Source organism: Phascolarctos cinereus, unplaced genomic scaffold (genome assembly GCF_003287225.1).
Source record: "Phascolarctos cinereus isolate Bilbo 61053 unplaced genomic scaffold, phaCin_HiC Scaffold_4;HRSCAF=312, whole genome shotgun sequence".
In the NCBI taxonomy this organism is placed as follows: domain Eukaryota; kingdom Metazoa; phylum Chordata; class Mammalia; order Diprotodontia; family Phascolarctidae; genus Phascolarctos; species Phascolarctos cinereus.
The window spans coordinates 249761511-249776027 of NW_027555847.1; the positions used below are offsets into that span (position 1 = coordinate 249761511).

Sequence of the window (14517 nt, forward strand, 5' to 3'; positions counted from 1 at the left end):
GGGGTTAAGTGACTTGCCTAGGGTCACACAACTAGTAAGTATCAAGTGTTTGGTCCGAGGCTGGGATCTGAACTCAGGTCCTCCTGACTTCAGGGCTGGTGCTCTATCCACTGTGCCACCTAGCTGCCCCTGAAGCTATCTTTCTATCATTATTGACATTACTCCCTTCATGGAGTCTACTTCTGTGTCAATATGAATGAGAAGCTGCTTCCCAATGTAGTCCTGGGCTCTTCTTCCTCCCCTGGAAATTCAGTCAATAAGGCTATTCAGAAACACCCACTCCCGGCTCCACACCCTACACATTCTATCCTCTTCTCTACTCCTCATGCGCCTGCTGAAATCCTCTTTTTTCTACGCAGAGCTCAGGTCTGACGTCATCCATGAACGAAGCCTTCCCAGAGAAAAATGATCTCCCCTCCTCAAATTTTTCATAGCACATAGCTGGATCTCTCCTTTTCCCCTCATATGCTCTAGCTTTTATGACACTTTTTTTGTTTACAAGTTGCATCCATCCCCCTCCCTCCTCCCCATTACAACGCAAATTCCCTGAGAGCAGATTTAGCATGTTTTTTCTCTTCGGTATCACCAGGGCCTAGTACACTGTGCTCTCATTCACTGAGGACGCATTAAGTGCCCATCATGGACTACGCACCAGGGATACAAAGATAAGAATGAAACCATTTCTGCCCCCAAGGAGGTTACATTCTATTGGAGGGAAACAATATGTACATAGAAAACTAAACAAAAAGCATATTCAAAGTGAAAATAAAGAAATTTCCCAACAGGGGAGAATTAGCAACTGGGGAAAATCAGGAAAGATCTACCACAGGAGGGAACACTGGAACTGAGTCTCAATGGAGAAAGACTCGGTGAGGGGGAGGGGAGGAGGGAAGTGTGTTCTAGGCACAGGGATTGGAGTGTGCTCTTGTGTATGAGCTGCAACAACCAGGCCTGCGGGGAAGGAACACAGGGCGAGTAAAGGAGTTGAAAGTGCAAAAAGCCCAGAGAGGCAGGCTGGACTCAAACAGTGAAGGATTTTAAAAACCAAACAGGAGATTAGACTTTACCCCAGAGGCAAGAGGGAGCCACACAGGAGCTTCTTAAGCAGGGGAGTGATAGGGCCAGCAGACACAAGAAGCCTACACAAAGTTGATGTTTGATATTCATGGAACTGAAGTGGATTTATCCTTTCCTGATTCCTCACCTTTATGTTCTTATTCTAATTCAAACAAGATACTTTAAAAAGTGATAAAAAGAAAGACTTTAACCTTCTAGTCCACCTGGAAAACTGGCTAACGCGAAAAGACAGAATGATTGTTGTGAGATGGGTACAAAAACAGACAGAAGCCACCAACGTAAATGCTAAATCCAGTTTGGCGTGTACGACAAAGCCAAAGCTGAAAATTCATCTCCTCAGTCGCTATGTTGAGACGCCGACTAACACTCACTAAAAGAGAAAGGTTAAAACATCAGATATTTCTCCCTCCTCTTAAAGAAAATATAGGGGCAGCTAGGTGGCACAGTGGATAGAGCACCGGCCCTGAAGTCAGGAGAACCTAAGTTCAAATCTGGCCTCAGACCAAACACTTGACACTAGCTGTGTGACCCTGAGCAAGTCACTTAACCCCAATTGCCTTAAAAAAAAAAAGAAAAGAAAAGAAAAGGAAAGGAAACTATAAATCTGGTCTATAGTTGACATGGCCAGACTTATCTTGCTGTCTTATCAACTCTCTCCTGATGGAATTCATTTTAAAATTTGTTTTTCCTCCTGTCAATTTTTCTATTTATATATAAGATGGTAGTGAAAACTCAGTACTTCCTCAATCTCCCTACAATATGGACACCATTGAACACCACCTTGAACATCTCTTCTTGCTTCCCTATCCTGATTTTCCTACTGCTGCCTTTCTAAATGCCTTCCCCGCCCTCCCACTCACCTTCTAAATGACAGTGTTCCTTATAGCTCTGTCCTCAGTCCTCTTTTCATGTTTCCAATATCCTCACTGAGTGACATTTGTTATCTACTCCAACAGCTTCAAATATCAAAATATCTATTCAAATTCCCAAATCCTTCCACTCTCTCTTTCCTTAAACACTGTTCCTCAAGCTCCAGACCTGTATTTCCTAGTTCCCCAAGCTCCAGACCTATATTTCCAGACCTGTCTTACCCACTAGACTTTTCTACCAGGATCTTAAACTCAACACATTCACAATTAAAGTCATAATCTTCCTTCTCAGAGAAAACAATCTCCCCAACTCACCATTTCTATTAATGATACCACCATTCTTCCTATGACCACAACCTGAAATACCACTTGTTTTTCTATGGGGAATAAAACAGAGGAAAAAGATAACTGCTAAATTCTCTCAATTCTTTATCTGAAGTGTCTCTAAGATGCTCTCCCTCCTTTCCATTCCTGCTATTAACACCACAGTTCAAATTTTATTATACTTCTAATATGGACTATTGCAATAGTCCAATCTCTGTTTCAAGCCTTTTCCCCATATTTCATTCCATGATGCATGACTATTTTCTTAATCTTCCTAAAGCACAGTTTTGATCATCACTTCCCTGCTTAAATACGTTTATTAACGTATCATGCCTGAGAATAAAATCCAACCTCATTAAGTTTGGCTTTCACAGACTCCACTCAACTTTCCTTTTCAGCTTTTATCTTCCTTTACACTCCTTTTCATACAGCTAAACTGCTCTAACTTACTATACCTAAAATAAATTTTGTGCTTATGCTCTGGCTTTACTACTCACATTATTACCTCTTCTTAAAATACTCTACGTTCACAACTAACAGAATCCCACATCTTCTGTGAGCCTTTCCCTCATCACACCAGTCACAAGTAAGCCATTTTGGACTTGAATGCCAGATGGATTCCAATTCTAATTCCAAGACTTCCTTAGTTGCGTGACCCTGGGAAAGACTTTTTAACCTCTCTGTCAGCTGACTCACCTATAAAATAAATGGAGATGATAATAATGATACCCACCTCGCAGTATGATACTGTGGGGATCAAATAACATAAATCTGTTTGGAAATGTTTAAGTGTCATATCATTGTCAACTATTATTATTCCTCACCCAAGTTATTTTTCTGTATAATTCTCATATTTTACTTATCACATACTCTCTTTTATCATAATTATATCTGTAAATACAACTTCTCTCTCCTATAGGTTGCAAACTCATTGAGGGTAGAGATCAAGTCTTATTCACAGAATATTCACTGAATGAATTGACAAATTAGCCTTAGTTTGTTGTTGTTATTCAGTTGTTTTCAGTCAATGTTTGACTCTTCATGACCCTGTTTGGGGTTTTCTTGGCAAAGATACTGAGAGGGTTGCCATTTCCTCCTCTAGCTCATTTTACAGGTGTGGAAACTGAGGCAAACAGGGTTAAGTAACTTGCCCAGGGTCACACAGCCAGCAACTGTCTGAGGCCAAATCTGAACTCAGGAAGAAGAGTCTTCCTGAATCCAGAGCTGGTACTCTATCCACTCTACCACTTAGCTGTCCATAATAGCCTTAGTCCATTGGTGCATAGATCAGTGGCTCTCAACAATTTCATCTCAGATCCTCATGCTTCTTGCAAAAGATCCTCAATAAGATTTCCATGCTTTTAAGAACAGAAAATACAAGTACAACTATTCTTTGTTCAGATTAGAACTGGAGGGAATAACAGAAAAGAAGGGACAACTGGGTGATAATGGAAAGTAACAGAAGCAGTGAAGGCAGTGATAAATACCAATGACAACAGAGAATACTGATTGGGAGGCATCAGATTTTTCTCCATAATTCGCACTATGGGAAGAATTACAGCAACAAACTGGGGGCCAGAATAATCTCTCCTTAAAGAAGTATAATATTGGGGCAGCTAGGTGGTGCAATGGATAGAGCTCTGGCCTTGGAGTCAAAAGGACCTGAGTTCAAATCTGGCTCAGACACTTGACACTTACTAGCTATGTGATCTTGGGCAAGTCACTTAACCTCATTGCTTAAACCCTCAGCCAAAAAAAGTATAGTATTTCATAGGAAGATGAATTATCCTGAGAACAGAGATGTACTCAATTTTCTGAAACCAGTTACTGAGAAGGTAGATGGTGGTGGTCCATTTAACAAAAAGTCTTCCACATTCTGTTTCATCCCATCTCTCCTCTCTAACAACTGTGTTGTGGGCACAGCAACTCAAGAGTCAGAAGGTCCTGGGATCCGACCTCACTTCCCTCAACAGCTGTGTCCCCTCAGACTCCCTATACCTCCACCTCCTCCTATACAAGATGAGGGTGTTGAACTTGAGGACTTCTGAGGTCCCTTTCCTCCAAATGGTTCTGAATCTATGACCCTAAGAATTTGTGAGCTGAGCTCTTTCCTGGCCCTTGTTCTGCTTACATGGATTTGAAAGCCATAGTTTCTCTGGACTGGATATTCTGTGACATTGCAGCAGGTAGACAGGTCAATTTCACCATCCAAATCAGCCGCCTGGAAAAGAAAAGAAAGAATCATAAAGGGTACCACCTATGTCGGTCAGGTTTATTTAAAATAGTTGGGGGGGGGGTTTCCCCCCAAAACTTAAGGAAAAAGTTCATATCAAGAGCCATTTCTGTCTGGTCTTGAACTGTGGCCACTGTGGGCTCAAGAGCCTATCAAGTGGGCAAAGTGAATATGATTTATCATGCGTTTATCCAGGTTGCTGCTCAGTCATTTTTCAGTCAAATCTTTGGGTCTGTTTGTTTTGTTTGTCTGTGTTTTGGCAAAGATACTGGAGTGGTTTGCCATTTCCTTTTCTAGTTCATTTTACAGATGATAAAATGGATATTAAACAGGGTTAAGTGACTTGCCCAGGGTCACACAGCTATTATGGGTCCGAGGTCATATTTAAACCCAAGAAGAAGAGTCTTCTTGACTCTAGACCTAGCCTTCTATCAACTCCACTGCCTAGCTGCCCTGTTTATCCAGGTAACAATAGGAAATACCGAACTCTTTTTTCTTGGAGTTCAGCATGCTAAAACTATCTCGTCATAAAGAAAACATACTGGACCGTTCATCCTGAGCTTTTTACCTAACATTTTCCAAAGAACAGAGAAAAGCTGGTGAGCCACATCATATACATATCTCTCTTAGGCGGAGTCTTCTAAAAGCTAAACATCAGAGGCAGGAAAGCATTTAACAAGAACATCAAAAGCATCTCACTGTACTCAAACTTTCCCAACAGGATCTGGAAACACAAGACAACATACGCTAGCACCCTTCAATTAACAAAGGAAGGAATTTGAGGCAAGAAGAAAGCAGAATCACTGAGAGCTAGACACCCCTGGATTTACTCAATCTGAATTCACTCAGCTAACTCTGGAATAAATGTGGAACGGGAGATGCTCACCTCCTCAGCTACTGAATCCCTGTAGTATCTCAGGCTCTGATCTGCCAGGACAAACCAGTGTTTCTTCCACTAAATAAAAAAAAATTTAAAAGGATACATGAATACTTTTCAGGGATCTCACTCTGCCTGCCTGGTTTGCAGCTGAGAAAGTATAACCCCTGGAATGCCTCCCATGAGCACAGGTAAAGCGAATGACGCTCTGGCCCCTCCCAGTGACTGGTGGAACACAGAGGATACTGCTTAGGCTCCAAGCAGCCATGCATTTATGTCAGGACAACTTGCGAAGCTGTAGCTTCTCCAGTGAAAAGCCAACCCAGAAAGCCAAGAGCTGGGCTTGTAGTGGCAGGGCTCTCTCCAGACTCCACAGTGTTGGGTGCTTGGTGAACACAGCCCAATTGCATTGCTGCCCTCAATCGATTTTCTATCAGAGGCCTCATAATTAAGGCTTCCTACCGATGAAGCCTGGGAAAGGTGACAGGTGGTCCTGAGTGGTCAAACCTGGCTGGCTAATGAGATGGACACCTGTTTTGTTGTGTTTTGGGTTGTTTTTTTTTCTCACGCCTGCAGCCAATAAGCAGCAAACTAACCAGCTAAGTTCCCAAGTCTTCACTGTGGGTGGCAATGAGGGAAACTCGGATCTTCACGCAAAACCAAGGGGATTGGATATGGAGGAGAAAGAGAAAAGAGCAAGATGACCTTTGGGAAGTCATTCAGGAAACAAGAAGTAGATTCTGGGGCTGGTAGGAACCTTCAGAGCGCCCTTTGGTGGAACGTTAGCCAACCATAATTCACTGCTACCTGGTGGGTCCTAGTTCCCTAAAGCTCCCCCTTCTCCCCACCACCCAGGGAGGTCACTGCAAGGACGTGAAATGTAAAGCAGAGGCTGGGAAATTGTCACAGGCATTAACACGAGCCCATCTTCAGGTCAGTAGTTCCTGTATAGGCTGAATGGGTTTGAGGGTAGTGGTAGTGGTGGTAGAGGTAGTAGCAACAATAATAATAGCAGTCACAGCATTTATATAGAGCTTTAAGGTTTGCAAAGCGCTTTACAAACGTTATTTCACTTGACCTGCACAACCACCCTGGGAAGTAGGTGCTAATACTGCCTCTATTTCACAGGTGAGGAAACAGGCAGATAGGGGTTAAGTGACTCTCCCAGGGTCATACAACTAGTAAGTGTCTGAAGCTCAGGTCTTTCTGACTCCAAGCCCAGAGCTTCATCCATGGCACCACTCAGCTTTACTGCTTGGGGAAGAGGGAAGAAGGAGAAATAGGCAAGTTCCATCAGAACTCCAATGCAATCATTTTCATTTCATGTTTCTCCACTTGGGATTCAAGCTGCTCAGGAGTGTTCTCCACTCCACTGCGAGGGAGGCAGATGCCAGAGGTGCTTTGTTCAAATAGACTAATGAAAAGTTGAAAGCAACAAAACTAACCCAATGATACACGTCTTCCACTAAGGAAACCAAAAGCCCACAGGGACCTTCTAAAAAGGCTGCTCAATAATGTGGGAATTTGTTTTGCTGGACTGAGATAATATGTATTAAGTGATTTAAGTCAATGAGGAGAAAGGGTAGGGGGAAAGAGAGATTAATTAGGCAAAAACTTTCTGAAAAATTTTTTTAATATATCTGGAGCTTTCCAACTGAAAAGACAGGTGCGATATCAAATGCATTTGAGAACAGGAAAACACTCATTCATCTGAAATAGTTCAACAGAGATATGAGGCAAAAAGTCCATTTCACCAGTGCCATGGATAGCTCTTAGGAAGGAAAGCCTGAGAAGGGTTTAGAATGGTGACAGGGTGAAAATGACAAAATAAATCTAGAGGGGGAAAAAAGGCTCTTTTTTTTTTTTTGAAAAAAGGCTTTAAAAATATATACATATATTTTTTTTAAAGGCTGCTCAGAGGCAACTAGGGTATGGTGCCTTAAAATGCAGCCTTGGGACCAAGTCCCTTATTTCTGGGAGCAAATGGGGCAGGTTTGGGCATCCTGCAGGAAGCAGCTACCTGGGGGGAAAAATATACATATATATACATATATATGCATGCATGTATATGTATGTATATGCGTATGTATATGTACACCCTCCCCCGCCCCCCCAGGTTCCTCCAAAGAGTAGTTGGCATAGACCTCTTCCCTCTGAGGTTCTCAGTCAGATGGATCAGTAGTAAAAATATTCAATTAGACTAATGGAAGTTTGGGGACAGAGAAAGAAGATACTGATACTTCCTTAACAGATCCATGCTCTGACTCAACTCCTGGCCAAGCAGGCACTAAACTCACCTGGCCATCCTCGTACTGCTTGGTCAGCCAGCCTTTCTTGAAGTTCAGTAGGTCAGGCTATGAAAAGGAATGAGAAAGAATTACAGGACAGCATCAAGAGATTTCATCCCTTGCAAGAAGGCAAATGTTAGGAGCAGAAGTGCTCTACATTAGGTGACAAGCATCTCTTCCTATTGGGAGGATGCTGAGTAAAAGAGGGTTTTGTTCTGCGTAACTGTACTGGTACCCAACAATACTGCTTATGTTGCTTTCCGTTCCATAACGAGACACTGGACAAACTCCTCAGAAAACAGGGAGAAATTGTGCTCAGAGTGGTCATGATGGAAGTGGACTTGATCATCCCCCCCTCCAGTTCTTTGTACGTGTAGTAGCAGCAGCAGAGGTGAGTAGCTCTGAACTACTCCTCAGGAGAGGACAGAATCACTTCCTCCTAAGTAAGACCTCTACACACTAGGTTGGAAGTGATGAGGTTGAGAGAGAGATCCCAGGACAAAAACATTTGTTCTTCAATGTGAACTATATGAAGGTGGCAAAGAGTCACAAAAGCCCAGGTTTAAAACACAAAGTGATTCCATTTCAGTCGGAAAGAGGTAATATCTCTGGTGGGGACAGAGAAGAAAATCTGTCATCTCCAACAAAAGGAACAGGCACAGCACTGATTTTCTAAGCAAAACTCATTACTTAATGATAGCAGTGACCTCCCCAGAATGACCTTGTGGCTGACCAATTAAGATCATTTCTTATTTACTTGTTTCCCTATAAACTAGGAATAGACTGCATAGTTGGAAAAATCAAAACTAAGTGATAGGATAATTCTTCCAGCCTTTTTTTTTCTTCTTGAATGTCTATCATGTAATAGACAAAATCCTAGTGCTCCTAGGACTTTCACATAGATTTAGAAGATAGGATTCAAGCACCTAAAAGAGTCCTTGTCTTTCCTTATTTTCTCCACTTCATTTGGACTTTTGCACATACTAGTTCTTGTCAGATTAGGATTAAGGAAAAGAACAGAATATGTGAGGATCCTGTCTTTTGGATTTGCCTTAATTCTTCACCGTTCTGGCCCCCTCCCTGCAACATATAGGTTCCTTCTGACCAGGCCAGCACACTTACTTTGTCTATAAATTCCATACATTGCAGAAGCACTAAGACCCCAACCTCCACTATTAGGAAGTGGATTTTGATACTTTTCACTGCAACTGTTAGGACAGCTTAAAGAGGCCAAGGAAGGAGCTGTTCTCTGGAAATCATAAAGCAAGAGATGGTATGAGAGCTTGCTGAGGCCATCTTCGAGTACTTCAAACTCGAGAGTTAAAATGGAAGGTAAAAACCAAAGCTCCCATTCTATGTCTCCATTTCCATATGCACTTAGTTTATCCCAAATCATAAGAGTGAAGATTCTAAATAATTATCCCAAAGTAACTAGAATTGAGATGAGAGTAGAGGAGAAAACAGCCCCTGAGTGGTAGAAACTGAGACACTTATGTCAGATGTATCATTCCATGAATTCAAGAATCTAATTATTGGTCAAAAAAAAAAATGAAAAGGAGTGGAGGTCTCAGAATGATTGGTCCCTGTTTGAGAAATTAGTTTTCTTCTCCAGCCCAATGCCTCACCATTCCTTTCTGTTTCACCCTGGAACCACTGTGATCAGAGACCCTGACTAAATCGAGACTATCCACTTTTAATAGCAAGCAGAGGAGAGAACAGCTGGGGATAGACAAGATATATAGAACAATGAAACAAAAGTTTCACTAAGAAATTCTCAAGAATGCCTACGAACTACCCAAAGCACGGATCTGGTTTGTGCCCTAAAGCAAGACTCACTCTAGGAAGACAAGAAAGCCATTTTCTACAGAAACAAAATCCGATAAAAATGGATGCTGCTTCAAAATGATTTTTAAAAAATCACAACATTAGAGGAAGATAGATGGAGAAGCCAAGGTCCTCTGTAGATGACCAGTCCCCAGAGTCCTGATTTTATTCAGACACTCTTACAGCGTAGCTGGCCCATATCTACAGGGAAACTTTTCCCAGAGATCCCCATTAAGTTGTGCCTTAGGCCTCCTCTGCCTTTTTGTAGGCACAAAAAAAGAGAGGGATTAGAGAAATAGTGTTTCAAGTGTCCCAAAGACTAGAGCAAAATTTAAAAAAAAAAATAGAGGGCATGAGGGGCGAGGGTGGGAGAGCCTTCTGTTTCAATTCACTCCAAACAGAGCCCTGGTGTACAATCAGTACAGATGTGAAGGCACATGCATGTACACACAAGGTGCCAGAGAATGGAGAGAAGATGTCCGGCCCTAAAATGAGAATAAACAGAAAAGGAATAATTGTGAACAGAAACAGATGGGACCTTGTGTCTTGAAACCTCACTTCCATGTTGCCCGGTCCTGTGGAATGCAGAAGGCCAGGACAAACTGGGCTCACCGTCATGGAGGACTCTGTGGACCTTCTATCCAGTGACTTGGCTCTTCGATGCGGAGACAGGGGAGAAGCTGAAACATCTGGGATGGAGCCAGCGGTGGGGGCGATAGCTTCTGTGGTACAGTCCTGTGGCAGAGAGCAGCCTCCAGTCAGTATAACCCAAACTCATAAGGAAGCTGCAGAGTCGGGCTGAAGACCTTGAGGACAACCCTTGAACTCATTTATAAAGCCTCTGCTTAGGATGAAGTCAATGAAACAAAGAAGGAATTTTCAGCAGAAGATTATAGGCTTCTCAAGCACGAAAGGGGTGGGATGAGGACACCCAGCTTCCCCTCCTATATGACCTTGTGTGGCTGTGGGTTCTGAAAACGCCTGCAGAAGCCAACTTAGCTCACTTTTAGAGCAAGACTTTTCACTGAGATGTATCCAGCATCACTTTTCTCGAACCTCTTTTCTAGTCCACACAAACCCCTCTCTAACCTCCCCACGCCCACCAATTCTCACATCAAGGGCTTCCTAGATTCACAGAAAGAATATAACTATCTCGTGGTAGTAGGAAAATGTGGAAATAGGCAGAAAATTTCAGAGCCAGGTCAAGTCCTCTGCGGTTCACATTCATGTCAACATGGTAACAGGAAGAAGAAGAAAGATATGGGAGAAGTAGAAATGAGGGCTTTGGAAGACACCAACTAGAAAATGTATTCTCATCTCCTTTTTCTTTATATTTTACCGAAAATACAGGAATGTCTCAGGTAGGGTGACAGCTGCCACCCTGGATAAGTAAAATTAGTAGGTGGATGGCCTTATAAAAGGAGGAACAAGGAGTGAGACTAGGAAGCAGCTGTCTTTCAAAGAAGACGGGAAAGAGGCATTTCATCTAGCCTCATCACTGGTGATTAGTCAGTATCAAGAAGAAAGATGTTTAGCACAACTTTTTGGGATACCATCTGGATCTGTATGTGAAGCATCTAGCCCTGGGTGTAGCCATCTGAGGTTCCTTTTAGCCAGTCAGGAGCCACATAAAGTCTCACCACTGTGCATAGCTTCCCCAGAACCAGCAGCGGCTAGCCAGAGAGAATCCAAGGGGGCTTACCCGCTTCCTGGGGAAAACTCTCTTCTCACTTCGGCCCTGGCGAGTGTCACTAGACAGCATGGGGCCAGCTGACAAGTTGGTCTCCATGTGTTCAGCCTTCTCAATATCCAAGGCCTCAAACTTTTCAATTACCTGGGACCTCCTGTAAAATAGACAGGACACAGAAGCCACTGAATGGAAGCAGGGAAATTTATACATTGGCCAAGACCACCGTTGGCGGGTTCATTCAGAAGCCAACGATTCTTATAAAAGTGAGACTTTGAACATCTGTTCAACCCTTAGCTCTACGATGCTCACCCCCTTCCCACTGTACTTTGTGTGTAAAAAGTAGAGGGAGCAGAGAACAAGGAAAAAGGGACAAAGAGAGCTTATTAAACTTGGCTCCGAGAAAGAACCTCATACACATTTAAATATTTCACTGTAGGATCAAGGAGAATTAAATGAATACCACCATAGCCTGTTGTACATCAAACACTTTCTTAGGCTGTGAACACTTGCACCTTTCTCATTGCAAAGTTTTAATATCTGGCATCAAAAAACTGGAACATTTCCCCCTTTTTCATCATGGAAAGTCCTCGCCCTTCTTAGTACATATTCAGGTTTGTCTGAAGCATGAAGAGGCAGTTCTGAGCCCCTGTATATTACCCCATGATTTTTTTTTTCACATCCTCTTTTGAACAAATAGCCCGGTGTGTTTGCTTACATGTGCCAGTGCACATGCATACACACACACACACACACACACAGGCACATGCACACACATTTCCACATGTATACAATCAAAAGGTAACCACCACCTTGCAGCAGGAAGGAAAAGATTCAGTTCCCAATATTATTCATCATTTGATCATGACGCTGGCTTAGTCTCCTATTGTTCTTGGTTTAGCAAGAAAAAGGCCCATGAATTAACATTGTTTTTGCCAAACAGTAAAAAGGATCAAAACCAAATTAAAATAAAAACAAGCAAGTTGATTTCATATGAGAGGGTTGGATGTGCCATCAAGTTGTCTACTGCTGGAGACTGAGATGAGATGGGAGCGAAGCAGGTGGAGTAAAGGCGAATAACGTCACACAGCAACACAGCAGGAGAAGGTGGAGAGGAGCAAGACCTGAAAGAAAACAAGGCTGGAAAATGAATGAACAGAAAAGGTTTTACGGTTTTTTTTAAAGCAACAATAAATCAAAACTTATTTAAAGAATTCAAGACACAAAAATCAAAGATTATCATTGAAAAAGGGGGGAAATTAACAAATCACAGCTCTAAGAGGTTAATCCTGCTGATTGAAGTGGACAAGGGGCTTCTGAAAAGTTAACCAGCATTTCTCTAAGCTTCTCTATGGCTTCTCCCAACAGTCACGGGAGCCGGAATTCTCTAGGAATAGCTAATTCCACCTCCCTCCCCAGATATATCACCTTTTCAATGTCACATCAGAGGAGAGAAACCACAAAAAACTAGTACATTAGTAACAGTATGTGAGGATGGTTCTCTCAAGACTCATGTGGCGTACAGGGTGTCACTCTCTGCCTTGGCCACTTATTTTTTAGCTAATTTATTTATTTTTAGTTGTCAACATTCACTTCCACAAGATTTTGAGTTCCAAGTTTTCTTCCCATCTCATCCCTCCCCCCATCCCAGAGATGGCATGCATTCTGAATATCCCTTCTCCTAATCTGCCCTCCCTTTTATCTACCCCCCCTTCTCTTATCCCCTTCCTGTCTCAGCCAATTAAAGATTACTCGTCATGTTCTCCCCCAACCCCTTCCCTCCCCCCACCCCAACAGTTCACTAGGGCTATTTGGAAGACAAGGGGTAAAAGAACACTGAGAAGAAGCTAAGACCTCTAGAGACAGACTCCAAAATTCTCCCTGATTGGCAGAGTTTTATTACATTCATTATGAACAAGAGACACAGAAAGGAACATAGTTGCCTCTAAGCTTCGACTCTAAAGGGTAATAGCACCACAAGCCCCAGAAAATTAAAATTCATCCCTGAAATGAAGAAATGAGGGAAGCGGTTGAAATTCTGGGACAGCCTGAGGAACCAGCTTATCCAGGAGGAAGGTTAGAGGCAGACACTTTTAGGATGTTCCATCTGAAGGCTGGAAGAATCACATTTTTTCTCAGGATACTGAATCGAAATTTAACACTCTGGTTTGCAATCTTGACTTTAAATCAGGCAGCAAAGACAGAGTGATGAGAAAGAGGAGAGACATAGCAAGCCATGCGATAATACAAATCATGTCACCTCTTTTCATAATGTCTTGACGGGACTCTAAGTGAGGCATCTACAATATTCTGAATTCTCTTGGTGAGATGCTAATAAATCAGGAGGCATTCAAAGGATTTTGCATTTGGTTTTTCCTTTACAAGAATACTTTGCCCTATGGACATTAGAGTTACAGGAAACCATTGGATGGCAGCAGTAGAGAGCACTACCAGTACTACTGTGGATTTCTACAAAGAGGAGGCGAGGGATAGAGTAAACCACCTTAGTAACATTATATTATTATTAACACTTTATTGTTATTATACAATATTATTAATAACACTTTAGCTACAATGCCTTTATCTATGAAGCATTCTGATGGTCTCTAAGACCAAAGTTTTAATTTGTACTTCTTGTATTTCCTGTTCGTTGGGAAGTTGCCAATTCTCTTGAAAACAGGTTTATGTTACAGCTGACATAATATAAAAACCCTCTATCAGCTACTGCCATGAAGGTGTGCATACTGCATACTTCACCCAGCATATAGGAAAATTTACCTGCTCCAATCTCCCTTAGTGAAATTGGCTCAGATGTGCAGAGAACATCTGTGTCATTTTACTTCTTTTTACAGACCTGTGCCCGGGGAATCGACCCTGATTTTTAGACCCCTTCTCCTGTTCTTGTTACTGCTGCTTTCCTAGAGTTAGAATTCAGCAGCTGCTCTGCCAAACGGGTCAAGCTTTGTGACAAGCTTAAGGAATAAGAAGTTTTAAATTCAACACTATGCTCAGATAAGACTGGTTCTGTAGAAGAGCAGCAGGGCTCCCTAGCAGGTTTATCCCAGATGCATCACGAAGAAGTTGCTGGCTGAGAAATCAGGGTGGGGGGAAGAAGCTGACCAAAATATGCTGGGCTTTTCTAGAACCAGTGAATATGAATCAGAAAGCAGACGTTATAATTGGGTTTCATCATGGACAATCAGAAGCTGGTGTTACTCAAAATAAACCAGATCCAACATGGATCCTTGCAGCTGAGGAGCAGAGTTGGTGAGCATGCTGAATGAAAGCAAAGAGAAAAAATTCTATCCCAAATCATTATACAACCACTAAATTTCAAA

At 42.3% G+C, this 14517-nt stretch overlaps 1 protein-coding gene across 1 annotated transcript in view; it reads right to left on the reverse strand.

Moving 5' to 3' along the window:
* MPRIP (myosin phosphatase Rho interacting protein) overlaps positions 1-14517 on the reverse strand; it is a 233971-nt gene that overhangs the window by 39781 nt on the left and 179673 nt on the right. The window contains 5 exon segments of the mRNA XM_020967312.2: positions 4402-4491; positions 5390-5458; positions 7678-7734; positions 10105-10227; positions 11195-11336. Of these exon segments, the coding sequence (XP_020822971.2) occupies positions 4402-4491; positions 5390-5458; positions 7678-7734; positions 10105-10227; positions 11195-11336 (481 nt within the window).